This window comes from Melanaphis sacchari, unplaced genomic scaffold (genome assembly GCF_002803265.2).
Source record: "Melanaphis sacchari strain LSU unplaced genomic scaffold, SCAv2.0 Contig20_pilon_pilon, whole genome shotgun sequence".
In the NCBI taxonomy this organism is placed as follows: domain Eukaryota; kingdom Metazoa; phylum Arthropoda; class Insecta; order Hemiptera; family Aphididae; genus Melanaphis; species Melanaphis sacchari.
In genome coordinates, this window is record NW_020271042.1 from 4,495,396 (window position 1) to 4,514,831 (window position 19,436).

The 19,436-nt window shown below is 31.7% G+C and overlaps 1 protein-coding gene across 1 annotated transcript; it reads right to left on the minus strand.

Annotated features, from left to right (window-relative positions):
• Nucleotides 1-7,034: 7,034 nt before the first annotated feature.
• LOC112593624 (protein sister of odd and bowel-like) lies at nucleotides 7,035-19,233 on the minus strand. The gene is made up of 2 exons (XM_025338110.1): nucleotides 17,710-19,233; nucleotides 7,035-8,004 (listed from the first exon to the last, which is right to left on the minus strand). The coding sequence occupies exons 1-2, from the start codon at nucleotides 18,681-18,683 to the stop codon at nucleotides 7,608-7,610; spliced, it is 1,371 nt and encodes a 456-aa protein (XP_025193895.1). The 5' UTR covers nucleotides 18,684-19,233; the 3' UTR covers nucleotides 7,035-7,607.
• Nucleotides 19,234-19,436: the final 203 nt, after the last annotated feature.

Here is a 19,436-nt window from a genome sequence, read left to right on the forward strand (position 1 = left end):
AGTACCTACTGGTACCCGTACTTTCAACAGTGTGAATTTTACTGGTCAACATTAATCGATACATCTTAAATATTAAAATATATATTTACTATTACAAGCAACAGAGTTCATGCTATTATGCACTTTTAAACAAAATGCTAATTAATAGCTGAAATATTTATTGATTTTGAAAATCGGTGTTCTCGATCGTTTTTTGTTTATTTTATATTACGATTAACGTGTGTTTTTTCGAGAAAAGACAAAAAGCAATAGATACGTGACTATAAAATTATGTGTACAATATAATATAACATTATCGGGATGGCTATGGTGTTATTACTTATTAGTTATTAGTTATTAGATATTAGTCTATCACTACAATGTACGTTTGCCATTGTAATGCCTACGTACTCTTGTCACTCGGGCACCACGTTATTGTGGGTACGTGCATAATATTAAATTGTACGACGGACGACGACGGATAAGTATTGTCGTCGCTACAGCGGTCGCATTTCCCTCGTTTTGTCACCGCCACTCACCACCGTCGACACGGCGTGGCTACGCGGACATTATAATGACCGCCACGGCGTCGGCGGTGGCTTACAAGACAAATTACACGTGAGCGCACCTCCTGCGGTTTACATCGACAAATCCATTCACACGCCACCGCCACCGCCACCGCCACCGCCTCCTTCCGGCCCTTATTCTCGTAGTCTTTTTATTTCTTATTTGCGGTGTAAATACCAATCTATTATCGTAGTTAAAATATGATAATATTATTATTCCATGTCGCACGACGTTGTCGTCGTCATATTATTATTATTATTATTATTATTATTATTATTATTATTTTGTGTCTCACTGCAGTCACCTCTAAACGGTGCTGCCGCAGCAATGCAGCACATCCCGAGGGAATACTATCTTGTATTGTAATAGTGCACATAAATCACGTGTCCGGAATGTTCTCGACAAAGGAAATTTATCGCGGACCCGTTTTTATGATGTATTGGACTCGAGCTATGGCATTTATGTATAAATAGTAAGGGAAATGTAGTGATGTCTATTTCGCTATAAAACTGTTGAATAATATATATACGCACTGTATATTATATTCAGTGGCATATTGAACATATTATTATAATGTTTAAATGGGCACTTGTCGGGAATTTTGAAAAACGAATAGGTAGTTGGTGAGAAATCCGTGTTATTTTTTATGATTTTTAGTAGTCCTTATTTTAAAAATAAAACTCGTCATACAATCGTACAGGTCGTACATTAGACAAACTCATATAATATCACAAGGGTATAAGTGTATTACTTACAAGTTACCATATTACCAGAGCATATATCTATAAATTACTATAATATTACATACATTTCATAGAATTAAAAAAAAAAAAAACAATAACCATCACTTCAAAAAATAATAATAACATATAGCTTCATAGTTGGTAGTATTATTGTTTTTTAATTATGAGGAATTAATCTAATTTGAGTTGATAATTTATAATTTTTTTTTTATTATTAATTGTCGAGTTTTAAAAATTATTATCGTTGCATATTCAGAAAATGTATTTATAAAAAATAGTCAATAAATTACAATAATATATGTAATAAATTATAATAGCTTAATAACCAGTATACCAATTATTTTGATATTTTACAGTTTTAAATAATATACACTTATATAATATAATTTCATATATAACTCGAAAAATGTTATACTTCTTCTAAAAAATAAATAACAGTATTTCACCTTGAAATCAATATATTTATTATAGTGTCATCATTCCGTGATATGCACACCAACGCAGAACAACAAGTTGAATGATGATAGAATTTGTTGTTTAAAAGTAATTATTATTTGTTTAATTTATTTATATATTCATAATGGCTAGAGTAAAAATATATTTCATTATTTGGAAAAAAAATGTTTGATAAATAATCATACAATATCTACCGGGGACATTGGAGAATGGAGAATATTATGTTACTTAGACAGTCGGCTGGAATATTTTTCTGAGAGCCTTGTGCACATATTTTTAGTAATATCAGTATGCTTACCTACATTATATGTATACTGAAGCACCTATTATGCCTATATTATAATAATATGTATATATTTATGAGTGTATGTGTGTGTGTGTGTGCATAACGGGGTTGCTCAAGGGTTTTTGGAGATTTTGTTACTCTTTATTTTGTGTACATAACAATAATATATATGTAGTTTTCTTAGACTCAGTATGGCAGTAAACAGTAAACATTTAATATGATAAATAAAATATATTGGATACCAATCCCTGTGTCAACATAAATAATGGCATGTTTATCACGTACGCAAAAAAGAAATTATTTGAAAGGCGTGTTGCGAAAAAAATAAACAAATACCTCACACGATGCGATTAGAGTATTATATACATATTTTTTTCACATTTTTGTGCACATTTACCCGCACCCCGTTCGAATTCCATTTCACCACGAAATATTATATAATTACATACGTAGACTGACAAAAAAAGGTTTTTATTTTTTTTTTAAAACGTGTTTTTTAAACCAAGATTTTAAATGTTGTTTGACACACTACGCAGTACACACAATAACTCGTAAGTCTCTAAATTAAAATGATATAATAGTTAGTAACCGCAGACACTTCTATGTGTATAAAAACTGTTCATTCATTTTTCTCTGTATTTTATCACTAACAATTTTTCTGATAATTTTGGTTTTAAACTGAATACAAAAACTGATGTACAACGATTTATGTGATATATTTTTAACAAAAGCTTATAAACTGAACTTTTTATTTTGTGTCATAGTTAATGTAGGCCAAGAAAAACGACAACCAAAAAATACTTATGTGAATATACATTTTTTATAAATATATTTAATTTAAAATATTAATTAATAATTAATAGAATCAAATAAAATAGATAGCGTACTAACATTTATTCAGTATTTATCTAAGTAGGTAGCTTAAATTAAAATACTTTTATAATCTTTTAATTAAAATTTTTAACTAAAATTATTTACATTATAAATATGTATATTAGGTCTAGGTTAGACTATTTTAAAATTTAGCTTTTTAGAATCGGTATAATAAAAATGTAAAAATAAAAATAATTAAAATTCTTTATCTAATGCCTAAAGCTAAATGCCCTTGACAAATTTCCCATGTTGAATATATTTTGATAACCTTGGAAACCATTATTGGTCCTAACGTATATTTTTATTTATACTTACTGACTTCTTATTCATTGGCAATTTATTTTTATCAAGTAATAATTGCATTATAATAGCTATAGCTTGTATTTTATTCTTTGATATTTCAATTTGGTGATTATATGATATTTTTATATTTTTGTACGCACTATTTTTTATACGATATTTATACTTCAAAAAAAATAATAATAAGTTATTAGAAATCTTACTTATAAGCTCAATAATTTGTATTTATTTTATTTTAAACTAATTATATTATTTAAATAAACTTTACCAGGTTTAAATCAAATTTAAGTTACTTAAACGCATTGTCTGTATTAGAACCTATATTAAACTATGTTTAAATTTGTTAATATACACACTTACAAATGTTAAAGTTCAAAGGCTCCAAATGATGGTGTTAGATAATATGCAAGTTTTAGTTTAGTTAAAAATTATTAAATCTCGAATGAAACTTAAATTATTCAAACATAGGGTTGCACTGTTGAACATTCAAATATGTTTTGCTACAAATAGTAAATTATTGAACTAATAACTCATTTAATAAAATCCTTTAAAACGTGTTTAATCTTCTTTTAAATTGATCAAATTATTTTTAAAACAATTGATACTTTATCGTATGTATATCATATTATTGTATAATTGCTTGTTGATTAATAATTAGATAAATTTTAACCATATATAATATTTATATATAACAGTAAAAATGACTACCTGCTTGTTTAATATTTGTATAAAAATTTAAAACTATGTTTTTATGATATATTTGTCTACATTTAATTTTTTAAAGATCTATTGAAAGAATATGAGTATAATATTTATTTTGAGGTGTATATTTATTTTAAGTTATTAGATTTAATTAGATTTAGTATAATAAGTATTGTTTTTCAACATGAGATATTTTAAAAACCTAATTATGTAAATGTATAGCAGTTATTTATTTTAATTTAAAATGTCAAATGTTTATAACCTCTTGAATTTCATTGTAAAGAACAATTTATGGTGTTTTTCATCTAAATAAATGTATACTTTATTTTTAATAGCATATTATGAAGTTATAATTTATAAATTAAGTTTATTATCTAATATTAAAGTCTAGTGTTTTGAAAATCTCAATATTATTAATTGATATCAATATCATAGTTCGCGGGTGAAAGTAATTTTATCTAAACGAGCTTGAATCAAGTATCTATAAAATAAAATTTATTTTAAATTAGCATAAAATTAGTATTACCATATTTTGTTAAAGTTAATAGAAAATTTAATATTTGAAAATTATCTCTATCACATACTTCAACACATTAGTTTTTAGTTTTTACCCATTTCACGTGTAAGATATAAATTAATAACTTAACAGTTGAATTACCCTCAAATGATGATGTTGAGTACTTGAATAACTTAATTAGAGAACATATCTTCGTTCATTTATTAATAGTTTTTACTAATAATTTCAATTAGATAGTATCTTAGTAGATTAGGAAAGCATGGGAAAATTATGTATTCTTGTAAGTCAACATTTTTTTTTTATATTTTTCTTTTCTAACACGTTTTAATTTTATTAAATTATTTGAATTTATTTGGATTTCACTTCCAACTTTGTATTTTAAAATAATAGTCCTGAAGTCCTGATTAAAAATTTACATGCAAATGCATTTGGCGTTGACAACATTTGTAATATAATGGATAATCTGTATATATTATATATATTTGACTATCCTTTACTCACATATTATTATGTATGCAATAAAGTACGTGGTAGCCAATGTTTAAAAAAAATGTTTACTTAAAAATGTAAAATACTAAATTGCACTTTTAATTATCCTGCTTATCCTGCTATTAGTTACGCAATATCTTATAGAGGTAATTTTCAACATTCAAGTTCTTCATAATTCATAATATCCACAATATCTTCTTATTATACATTATTAAATTGTACAATTTGTATTAATTTATAACGTTATAATTAATCTATAATTTATTAAAAAAGTTATTGTTATTATAATAAAGTCATCGTATATTAATTTAATATAGTTAATATAAATTTGTGTTTTTTAAATTTTAATTATTATTATTTTTTTTATGCGTTCATTATTTACATTATATTTATTATAATATGAATGTTTTAAATTTTGTAAAAATAAAAAGTTAAAGACGTGAAAGTATAACAATAACCGTTGAACAATATATGATTTTAGTTTAGTGTCTTTAATTCGTAATTAATTATCGGCGATTCATTTACCTTTACACTACCCGTCTCGTATTGCAGGCTAATGTACTAGTGCAGTAGTCTTATAATAACATATATTACTAAAATATTGCTTAAGTACATAACAAATACGATGGTGTTTTAATTGATACCGATTAAAAAAAAATAAAAAAGCGACAACTTGTTTGTTCGCTTGTAATTTACTCGTATACACAGTATTGCGGTTAGAATATAATACTGGTACAGTGTTAAATGTTTTTCTGTTGGTTAGAAGCAAATTATCTATCGAATCATATGTTTTTCACAGTAATAATTATGTATAGATGTATTACATTACTATACAGCCGGCCAACGCTTTATTATGGATCAGATAAAAAAACACGTGCACAACTGTTAAATCGATGTCTTTATAATTTATTGAGTGCTGTTATATGAGGAATCGTTTGTCGTGATTAATTTTGCATTATCGTATGTTTTTTAACTACTCGCGATCACAATGAATGAAACCGGAATTATGGCACAATGCCTGATTATAGAATGGCTATTAGGATACATGAACATTCGCTATCATTTATGGTGTGTAATAATTATTTTTCAAATTTATTCGTGTACGAAATAACTGTGTGTTATTTAGAATTCGCCGCCAGCATTTCAATGTTTATAATAATTGAATAATCCTGTTACAAATATTAGGATTCTCAACTGTAAACCAAAAATGTTGAATGTATGTCTGTATCTATAAAAGGGCAAATATTATATTACCAATTATCACATTATATACCGGTGTCTAACAAGTTTATTCACCTATATCCTAAAAGGTTGATACGTTGTTAAGGCGTAAACCAATAAACATTTATTTATCGAAGAAACTAATAAAATTTATCAATGTTATTGGATAAAAACTGTGATTTGTGATTGTATTTTTAATTTTTTTTTTTTTTATGTTTTTCCTTCTCAGCTCAAACAATAAAAATAGTTGTTTGTTCCATTTTTAAATAATCCATGCGATTAAATATTTATCACAATTTTACTTATAATTACATTAATATTATTTGATTATATTATTATTTAGTATATAAATAACAGTTATATCACTTACATCTTATTTAGGTAATTATAGATTACCTACATATTAATCTATTACATATTTTTATAATACTGAACGACGATTTTTTATAATATACTTATTATTTGAAGTCTTAGTACCTGTACTCGTGAGCACATGACATCTGTAATATTTAATTGATATAATGCTTATTAATTGTTATAAGATTATATACCACACTTTAAATTATTATGCACTCCTATATTATAGATACTTATGTAGTATATATCTTAGATTTACTTTTTACTTTTAGTTTTCTTGGTAAAATGTTGGAGCATAAGTGCTAAATTAAAGCGAATAACGTCATACCAGATATGAAACTAAAACAAACCATTAGCAATTAATATTAACAAAAACTGCATTTATGCAAGTTTAATTTGACACTTATTCCTGAAAACACTCAATTACTTGATAAGCAGCTTTAAACGTTAATTGTTATTCAAAATATAGGTTATTACCATAGATAATTAAGACTACTAGGATTTTCATCGGGTTTAAGGAAAATAACTTAAAAAGTCATAATAATAAATTATATAAATCATTTATTATGTATACAACTTACAAATTAGTATTATAGGAGTTTTTTCTAACAAATCGCAAATATAACATGAATATATTATATGTACATATTTTTCAGTACAACTACGAAGACGAGCGGTTACTGTACCGTAATAATGTACATAAATAACATATAATTTATGACGAGCGTGTCATTTAGCGAGTTAAGTAATAAAAAAATCACGTAAAAATAATAATGATAATCAAAATATAATAATTAAATATAAACAGCAAGAACGAGGGAATCGTATAATATACATATTAGTCCGCCGCAAAGTAACGGAAATAGAAAGACATGGTCAGATTAAATCCTTTAGGCGCATATATATCGACAAATAGAAAAAAATGAATAAAATTGTACTCATAATTTGCACGTTTATTGTAATATTATGATATTTTCGCGTGTTTGGTTGCCTACGTTTAATTTAAAAGTAAGAAAATAAAACTCAATACCGTAGTTTTCATAGCGGTGGGCCGGGGGAGGGTGGGATGGATTCGTTTTATTTTAATTATTTGTTTTTTCTTCCTTTCAAAATGAGATCAGCGGCCACATCTGTCCGTAGCCGCTATGGTGTCGTTGTCGCTTCCATGCACGTCAGCGATGACTGCGGTCGACTGCAGTTCGGTAGTTGCGTACGCCAGCTGTACCGACGCCGCGGACACAGGCGACAAGTTGTGCGTGAGGCTGTGCCGACGCAGGTCGCAGTTCCGGCGAAACACCTTACTGCACGTCGGACAGTTGTATGGTTTAATGTCGGTATGCGTCAACAGGTGTGTCTTCAGGTTGGATCGCTGGTTGAAGCTCCGGCTGCATACTGGACACTTGTGCGGCGACTCCTCCAGGTGAAGGATCTTGTGCACGGCTAACGTGCGCGACTGGCAGAACCCTTTGCCACACTCTAAGCACTTGAATGGTTTCTCCTTGGAGTGAATGTACCTGCGGATAGGAAAAACACACGCGATGGTTAATTTAATAATACACGATAGTTTATAATCATAATGATAACATGTGCAGGGTCATGATGCACATATAGTGAATTATGTATAAGTAAGATATGTCTATATACCTAGGCTATGATAATGCTTATTCGTAGTGTTGAACGTAGCATAGTCTTATTTTATTATACACCAAAACATTTTTCAAGTCTCTGAGAATGCAAATACAAAATTGTATTTTGTATTGTTTTGCATATTTAAAATTGTTTTTATTTATAGAGTATTATATTCGTTTAGAACGATTGTGTAGTCGGGTGATTAAGTGTTACAAGTACGTACAGTCGATACCTATCATTCTTTAGTACAGGAAAAAATGGGAAACTACTAGTCACTACGCTTATATGCATTCTTCCTTAATAATTTTACGCGACAATTAAATTTCTAGAAGAATAAACTATTGTGAATTTGACTTGACATAGATGAAAAAGAATGTTTTCTAATCTAACTTTTTTTAATGATTTATCGTAATGTAATTTATCGATGATTATTTAAATTTACGTTTAATGGCTTAAGATACTACCTCATAACATCATAACATATTTACCTTACTGATTAGAAAAATAAAAAGTTTGGCTATTATACCATAATAAAAGTCGTAATCAGAAAATTTTTTTAGGGAAAGGCGTTATGAAATATTATTAAAAAAAATATAGTAAATTCACGTTAAGTTACGTGATCTGAGCAAATTTTGGAGGTATTAAAAACTTGACCCTCTCTAGGTAAATGAATGTTGTAATAAAATCAGTAGCATCAAAAATATATTTTGGAACTTTTGAATTTTTTTTATTTGGTTCTCCGAAGGCTTTAATAATTGAATATGTAGTTACATTTTATATAGTAAAATACTTATAAGTTATAAATAAGTTATAATTTATTTATTTATGACTTATAAAATTGTAACTTGTAAGAACATATTATATTTTTATATAGGCTAGACGTAAATATAAAAATATTGTTACTATATATACATAAAGCGGCATATCGACTATTTTTATTATTTATAACTATCGAAAAAAAAAATGAATAATAAAATAAAGTTTAAAAGCTTGTTTCAACTGCAATTAGTATGATACGGTTTCTATAGATTATTAATTCGATGCAATATTAAAATTTATATTTTATCATTCGATAACTATATCCAATATCCATACATATAATATTGCACTTGATGAACTGAGATAAAAATACGCCGTGTATTTTGATTATTTTTTTAAAGCCTCTTCCCTACCCAATACACACCTGGACTGTGTGGTTGAAAGTTATTGGGAAAAATTTATGTTGGGTAATATCATCGGTAACAAATACCGATGCGATACATATTAGACATTATATATTCAGAGGTCGTTCTCCAATCATATAATCCCTATTATAACTACGTAATGTTTCAATTTTAACACAGAAATTTAATGATTTAAGTACACACTTTATTATGTTGTGCAATACGTAGTTTTAATACGTATAGGTCTCTTTTTGTTATTGTAATAGATTTTACGAATTTATCCATAAATTTTTTTCGTGTGTTTATGCTTACTTTTTATTTTAATTGTTGATTGTTACGTTGGATTATTGAAAATGAAACGATTAATGAATCGTTTATTAAATTATATAAAAGTAATTTTGATTTTTTTATCGTAATAGTAGGAGTTGTGGTTCTATTGAACTTTCTAATCGATATTGCACAGACACAGGAGGAACTATATATGTTCCGTGTTTACCTTTACATAGCTGTGAATGTTTGACCTGAAGCGACTTACATGAATATTATCCGAATTTGCCGACACGTTTGTGATAACGATTAGCACCCACCTAATAATATTAATTTTGCTTTTCACGCGATCACGATGACAGATCGACCTAGTATCGCATTATTATTGTACGAAATGAATTGCCTGTATCAACCTTAACGAGTGTAATGATTTTGGTTATACGTGGAAGTTACCTTTTTCAGAGCTTACGAAAGAAAGTGACCCAATTACACTCATTGACGTCTCAACGGAAAACTTCATTATTTTCAAATGCAATTTGTTGTCACTTCTCTTACTTCTATAATATGTACTCATTGATAAATCTTAAACATAATTGTTGTGTTGTGGCATTGTAAATGGGAACTGTATTACCACGTGCAGTCTATTTGTATTGCGATAGTTATGATGGTATTACCGATTATGATTTTATATAGGTAATTCATAATAATATAAGTTAATATTCCTCGAAAAGAAAAAAATATTATATTTAAGTATTACGTGGTTATTTTAGAAATATCATTATTTCCTATTTTGTTCTTAGCTATCACTGCAATAATTATTACTGTGTAATAATAAATACAGTTAAATTATTTATTTTCAAATAGTATTTATTTCTATAATTTACAGTGCTCGATTAGGGGAGACGGAGTACCCCAACTAATTTTTAGACATTTTAAAGTATCTCTACTTATATTTTTAAGAGGAACGTACGGAACGCTGCATTATTCTGCAATTTTGTCAAAATGCACATAATAATATCATAATTTTTCTTACCATACATAATTATCTTTAATCATGTTTTATAACTCTCAGACCGTGATAACTTATATAATATATAATCAGTTACCACTGTTATCATTATTTACTAATATTTGTTACCAATTACCTATCATAGATTTAAAGATTGTTATTTTTTAAATTTTATTTTGTAAATCTAAACTGTCTTATTTTCTTACTACTTGAATAGTACCTTAAGTAATTGATATTTGTTATTTTATATTGTATAAAAATATTTGTTTATACGATGGCTAAAAAAAAGAAATCACAAAGTGATATTTTTTCATTTTTTAAAAAGGATTAAAGTAAGTAGTCAATAGGTACTTAGACACTTAGTAGTTTATTAAAAATTTATATTTAGAATTACTTTTAAGTTACATTTTATAACGTGTAACTATAATATATAATGTAATATTTACAGTAATTTTTTTTTAAATTGATAATTTATAAATATTTTTTATGTTTTAAAGAGGGGTATTAGGGAGTATGAGGGCGTAGCCTCCATGGCTCAGTTATGTTTAAAAAGTGATAGGGACGCTTTTTTTTAAAAAGTTAACTGAGTCCCTCTTTTTTAATTTTGCAAAGTCAAACTTTGTTAATCTACATATTATAATTATGTTTAGACATGTCCAACAGACATATTAATGTAATACTGCGCGAACAAATATTTAAAATTTAAAATAATATTAAATTATTAAATAATTATTATAAAATGTATATATCACATACATCGTAGGATGATCGATCAGAACCATCACGCAGAGTAGAATATAGACAACACAATGGAAAATACTGTAACGCACCTACTACCTAAACAAATATTTTTGTATTTTAGTGTATTGAAATTCCTGACATAGGTCATAAGTAGGACGATTTTATTTTTTTTTTTAAACCATTTAAAAATACTAAACCGCTGTAAATATAAAAAAATATGTTAAAATAATGTTTAGAATAGAATATAATAATATCGATAATTAGTTTTGTCTGCAGCAGTATTGATTAGATATTCGCACTATTACGTCCACGAAGTGGTTGCCCCGTATGGTTTCAAAGGTGGAAAGGTGCGGCATCCTTACTGTATTGTTTATGTATATTTATGTATGTGTGTTTGTGTGTATGTGTATGCGTCTATGAATTATTATTACCGGTATCTACACAGACTTCAAGGCGATCGAAGATCGCAATCGCAAACATATTATTATCCGGCTGTATATACCAACAAGGCAATAGAATATTTTTTGAACAAACCAACTCGATCAGTTTATTATATACATAATATATCTTATGTAGTGTTGTGGTATTTTATTTTATCTCTAGTAAATTCCGCATTTATATCGAATATTACCACGCTAGTGCTTACACCTATTTCATATTTCCTACCAATTACGTTTATTTTTACAATTTTTGTGCAATCAAACAAGTTATACAGCTTTTTTTTTTTATTTGCCTTTATTAGACCACCAAAACAATTTGAAATCAATTACGTTGTTTTTTAATTAGTTTTAAATACGTTTACGTTTAAAAATAATTTAAAAATGAAAACTAGAAAAAAACCGTTTACGTATTTTGCATATAAAAATGTTAATCACAATTGAATACCTATTTTTTAGTCAATATCTATATGGTTAGTTTAAACTTGTTACAAATTTAAAAATTGTATGTTAAACGATATAAATTAAAGTCTTTCGACGATCAATAGATAGTTTATTATAAATGAATGTATCCATAAACAGTTCATAGTTAATTATAATCACTATACAATTTGTACAATTAAAATACGTTACATGACTATAACATTCATAACTGTTAAATTCCAAAAATAATTCGTATTAAAAAGGTTGTTTGACCAAGTGGTAATACTAATACGAGCGATAATATAATTTTATAAATATTGTGAAATATTGCATTGTTGGTAGTTGTCAGTTGTCATCTAAAAAAATATTCGAACCGGTTCCACTTAAGTTTTTATTTTTTATCTTCGGTAAACTAGTCTTGACAAATCCAGTCGTTTGCGCTTGTAACGCATTTATAATTTATAACACATCTCTGTTTCTCCAACACCTTGTCAGAAACACTCTTCACCTCGATTTTTTATCAACCCAAGACTCAGTTAAAAAATTATTCCAGACGAATAACGATAGTCTATGACTTTGACTCGTGTTTTCTCTTTGTTTTGTATATATTATTTTGCGCCATTTAATCAGCTGTCAACGATGAATTTTCATAAAAGTTTGTATACAAATGTTTTACCGAGACGTTAATCATTTGTTATTGTTATTACAATGGCTGACCGCAGTTTTGCACTTGATTTATAATTTTTGCAGTCTCTAATTATTATTATCGCATCATTCGTGACATGTTTAATATTTATAAGCACGCCACATGTATTATGTATAATATAAGAAGGGCAATTTAAGTGGCGTTCGGTCAGGAACCAAATGGATTTTTAACGACTGGACAGTTTATATGTATGTACATCGAGACGACCGATATTATATTGTCTACAATAAACATTGTTAAAAAGTATTGCAAAGCGATGGCGATGGGCATTATAAACAATATAAACCGTGCAGAATGTTTTTTTATTTCTAACTGATAGTTTGGAGACAAGATGTTTACCAAAGTAGTTTTACGTAAAAAAAAAGATATCATTTCACTTTATATTAGTTTTTTTTTTTCAGTTTGGCAATTTCATTATTATCATAGCGGTTATAATATGATAACTTTAACATGGATCACGATTAAAACCAAATGCGTTCAGTGTTCTTACGAATACAGTATTAAAATATTAAATACAATTTTGTTCAAAATGAACCGTGAAAATATTGTTTTCTAAAAATCTTATTGTGTGCCGTCGGTTAGGTTGCCACGGAATATATAAAGTGTATTTTTATTGTGCAATCGGTTTTTAATGGACTGTAGCGCGACCCTGCAGTGCGGCGTCGGCGACGGCACACGACACGCACACAATAAAATAATGAAGCCATTAAAAGGTATACACTGCAGTCGCGGTCTCGTCGTAGGGGTGTACTATACACTTCTCTTCATGCCACCGCCCCGTGTTCGGCGGATAGGTTCTTCGGTGTACAATAATAATAACAATAATAATATTATATACCTACGCGCATGGCACTTGACCTTTTCATTCCCACGACGGATGACGCGCGGGGACACGTTGAAGGTGATAAATGGACAAGGATTACATATTATTATTATTAAATATATTATACAAAAGCGGCTTGCAAGTCATATTACTCACGTCGTCACAGACCATTGTTACACACACATACACACATTCGTGTATATTATAATAGCGGGCGTATATTTTTACGTTATGTACTGTATTATGTACAATTATTATCGTACGTGTATCATGATAATAGACACGATTATGGCTCTTATATTTTGTACCTGTATAACACGTTCAAGCATTTCGGATCGCGACCAGCACAACGTCCGATAGGTTGTGGAAACGACGGAGCCGTTGCGATATTTATTTTTTAACCCGGAGATGAAAAATACGTCAAAGGTTTTTTTTTTAAATAAAATTTTTATTACTATTCTGATCATGGCAGATATCCAAATGTGCGGAGCGCGTGGAGTAAAAAGGATATTATAATAAAAACCACGCACACACGATTAAGTTTATATTTTATATTTCTCTCTTTCTCTTTCTTTCTTACTTATTCACTATCTTTCTCGCTCCCGCACTCTCCAACCATATAGAATTGAGTGCTGCTTATACGATCGTAAATACGGCGCACGCGCAAGCCGGTTATTTGATCGACTCGACGGCGACGATGGTGTGCATTACCCCTGCGAGACGTGACGTGCTCCTCCGCCAACGCGAATTTTTTTTCTTCTTAGCGCGCGCGAGCTCGTGACCAAAACGCGCAGCAGCGACGTAAAATAGACAGTGACATTATATATATAGGTAGGTATATAGTATATAACTGCGTTCCTCTCCACAGTCCACCGCCGACCTACCAACGAAATCCTCTCTCGGTGACAAATTTATTGCGCGCTCGCGCCACACATCCGTTTTTACTGTCTAATAAAAACGCTAACCTAACGACGACGTTAAAACAATTTTATGATAATACGACGACGAGTCGTGTGTGCGAGTATGCGCACTCGCGGATCGTTTGTTTTCCAACACACCGTAGACTGGTTTTCGAAGCCAAACCAACATACTTCCTTTCTATGGTCATCCGTATTTTTATTTTATAGGAGACACCCAGACACATAATAATATATCTATTTATATAATATTAGAATAATATAATAATATATATCATGTGTGTATAGCTATGTGTGTTATATATAGTGCCTTGTAAATAATATTAATGTTTAATGTTTATGAATGATAGTCACTGCGGTTCGAAGTGGTCGTATTTTTCAAAAGTGTTTGCATCGTGGTACCGCCCTTTGCAGGAATAGTTCACCGTGGATGTGTTTATTTTATAGGTGATTTTTGAAATATAGAGTGCAGACGTCCCAAGTATTCAAAATCAAAATACTTGTGTACGACATGAAACTGGTACGATGTCATCACGTTATATATTAAACCGAATTGTAATAATGCGTATACCCACAATCAATAGAAATATGATAGTCGGAAAATTTTCGATAATATTGTATTAAAGCGTTCATTTCGAAAGAGAGAATTGAAAAATACCATTTTTTCGTTTATTGCCTATATTTTACAGTATTATATGAGTGTACAGAACCCGTATTTAATTTCTATTTAAGATTTCGTAGCCAACATTATGAACTTAAGTCGCTTAATAAACGTTCGTAGTATTACTGATACAACGAGCGCTGCAAATACGCAGTTGTATAATAATATTATGTAAATCGATTTATAGTTAACGAATCGGATTATCATATATACCCACGCGATTTAATGATATATTATTTTTTTTAGTAAGCTTCGAGTCAATATTAATAGACGAATTAAAGAACTCCGTGAAATTTATATGAGACGAATTTAATTTTTTAATTTTAATTTTGTTTTGTTTTGTTTTATACTAGTAAATAATCGATATAATATACTATATACCGTAATGTTACGTATGTAAACTTTTTATATAAATATACTGTGTAAATTTAATTCAATTTTATAATATTCATCACACTATAATAACACACTATTAATTTGACGTTATTGATTAATAAAATTATTTATCATACAAATTATAATGCATACAATAATACTATATTATGACGCAAAATATATGAAAAAAATTTTCATGTTAATAGTTTTAAAACTGTAGACGGAATAATTACGTTGAATTAAACAGCTATACCAGCGGAGTTTTCTCACGTTTTTCTTTCGTCTAAAACATTCCTGTGGAGAATTAAAAATTCTTTTCGATTTCCCGAAAACCGTTTTCGTGAGCGTAACATAATACGACGTGCAGCTATTAAACTGTCGGCCCAAGAGGACGGTGGACGATTAAAATCGTGTATCGCGCAAATGATCGGGAGGACCTGCACGTATAGATCTGTTGCGGAGAGAGAATCGTCGTAAAAGAAGCGCGGGTAATTCGATACGCAGAGCACGCGGGTCGGAGTGAAGTTTTTTTTATACCACATATTATGTACCTACTTCGGACCGCTTTTGGTGTATCCCGTAAATTATTATTTGAAAATAAATGATAACATCTTTTAAACTCGAAAACCGCCGCTGTTAGTAACACACACTCACTCACGCCATAGGAATATTACGCACGAGCATAAGCGAGAAGGCACATACAAATACACACACACACACACACACACACATGCGCGCGCGCGCGTAAACCACCCCAATAATATTGTTATGCACCACTCGCGGGTGGTAATGATATGATCCGGTCGTAGTGGCAAGGCGGTCACCATAAACGAAGACTAAACGACAACAGTCGTAAAATACGATGATCGCGAACGGCGTAGAAAATATATTATTATATAACTATATGCGTAAGTACAACTGTAATAATAATATCAATAAATAAATAAATAAATAAGATCCCAAAATTAATTTGTTTCTCGAAATAACGATGCTTTGACGTCCGAGTGTGTATAATAATTATCCATAAAATACTGAGTGTTGCACGCAACGTAAAATGTTTGTATACTATATATGGTGTCAACCACCATGATATGCCAACAATGTTTTTGGATCCGATCCGTACCTACAAAGCACAGTATAGGTACAGTTAAAATATGGACAAGCGATGCCTTTAATTATTGTAATATAAAATTAATGTATGTTATTTATTTTAACGATGTAGACAGCATTATTAGAATATATTTTTATTAAGACGCGATCTACCTATAAACGCGTGTAATATAATAATAATAATAATAATAATAATAAGTAGATACACCCGTACACCTATCAGCATAATATACGTATTTATATTATGTATATAGTATGGAATATGACGTAAGACTTATCTGCGCGTCACTCAGGTTAAAGGGTTTCTTCTACAATTTAAGCTCTCTTTAGTTCTTATATACACCATGACTTATGTATATTACACTGCGGGCACGGATAATTAATTAAACGCAACGTTACGTACAACACTATATTCCGATTGATTGATATGTGTGTGCGGTATTTGTGCTATATGGGTAGAGTCTAATCTTAGGCCTCGACGTTATACAATAAAAAAAAAAATATATTATTAATTAATAATGAAATAATATTTAGAAATCTCTGTTCCAACTAGTTTGCTTTCATTCGTAGGTATTGTTAAGTTAATACGCACGACTTTTGTTCCCGACTTCAGTGCATCATTCGTGCGTGCAGTATTCCCATAAAATCTAATGACGAAATATCAGAAGTGAATTAGAATATGGAGGAGGAAGGACTTTACAACCCTTAGAATCGACTGTACCTCCCTTTAACACACGGTTCGGCTTAAAAATGTAATCGATTTAAAAAATGCATTAATATACCTACCAATAGTTCTATCCGTATCAATATTATATTGGTTTGTTATTACTTATTACATAATAAGTTCATGACTGTATATATATTGAGACTATGCATTTAATACCGTATACGTCAGTCGCACATATATTATAATATATATCTATAGTATCGAAGCCGTATAAAACTATGAGATATTTACCTGTGATCCCTGAGATGGTCTTGCCTTCTGAAAGCCTTTTTACAAATGTCACACGAGTACGGCCGCTCGTCCGTGTGGGTGCGCTCGTGTATGAGAAGATTGTATGACTTGGTGAAGTGCCTGTTGCAGAACCGACAGATGAACTGTTTCTTAGGTCTCGGGACGGGTCCGTTGTTGTTGTCCTGGAGGTTGTGCAAGTGTCGCGAGGCGGCGACGGGTTCGTCGGCGGCGTCTGCAGTGGCTGTGACGGTACTATCCTCGTCGACGATCGCCGTGGTGCAGACGGCGGCGGCGGCGGCGGCAGCGGTCAACGACGCGGACAGCCTGTTAGCTCTGGGTGACAAGCTGGACAGCTCTTTAGCGAACGCCGGGAGACGGCCTCCCCTGCTGGCGGCCACGACAATGGCGGCCGTAGCGGCAGCCTTAGCTGCAACTCCGCTGGCGTCCAAAGGCGTCGGTCTGTCGTCGGGGTCGTCGTCATCGTCGTCGTCGTCGTCGAGGTAGTCAGCGTCTTCAGCGTCCACCGAAGACGGTTTGCCGCATTTGACGCCGTCGTCCTCGTCCTCGTCATCCAACAATTCGTGCACAACCACCACACTGCCATTAGCGTGCGCTCGATCGACGGTCACTGCGGTTACCGCGGGTTGACGGGGCACGGCTGTCAATCGCTGTAGCGTGATGTACGATTCGAGGGCCTGCAGGTTGAGTGCCGCCGCCACCGGTGAGTCTGGTGGCAGTAGCGCGGCCTGCTGCAGCGACGACACGAACGTGGTCTGCAGCGACAGGGCGACGTTTTGCAGCGATCTCTGCAACAGTTGTCCCATGACCACGTCGTCTTTATTATTGTTATTGTTGTTGTTAGACGACGGAGATTGCTGTAGTTGTTGCTGTTGCTGTTGCTGTTGCTGCTGCTGCTGCTTTTGCTGCTGTTGACGGTGGTGGTGCGCCTGTTGCACCGCTGACGAAGAGTGCATCGCTTATGGGGTGGGGGTGCAGGTGGTCTTATCGGAGTGATACTCGCCGGGTGGGGGCGGCGGGGCAGGGATGCCCCGGAAACGGTTTTTCCGCGAGCAGCGCGAATAATTCAACACGCAACCGCCGTAATATTATACATGAATATAATACTAGTAACGACTATGACAATATTATTATATTCGAGCGGGCTTACCTCCTTACGACGGACGTGCTATATTATATTATATTGACGAAGCGCTCTTCTTCCGGTCCGAGTAATAACAGTCGGGCGGTCGCGTGTCGCTCATCGGCCGCTAACGTCGTCGTTTCCCTCGTCGTTGTCGTCGTCGGCGCAGGCAGAGATAGTAGTAATAATAACGACAACAATAATAATAATAATTTTAACTTACGTACGTGCAATATAACACACACACGCTGCAGTGGTGCCGGCCGTCGTCGGTGACTGCGGGCGACTACTACTACTACTTCTACTACTCTTTTTCCCACTACGCGCGCGCGCTACACGCACTCGGGTACACACGCGAACGCGAGCACGCGCGTGCGCGCGCCCGCCGACCGAGATCGGTTCGGTTCGGGTTTTTCGTCTTCTTTTAATTTTTTTCTTTCCTTTCCTTTTTATTCGACAGCGCATTATTTTCGTTGCTTTTCTGCGCGCCCGTCCGTCCGTCTCCCACCCGGCCGCGGTTGCGCGGCGGGCGACCGCCTACAACGGACGCGCGCGCCGTTCGCGGGCTGCGGACGGTGCGGCCGGC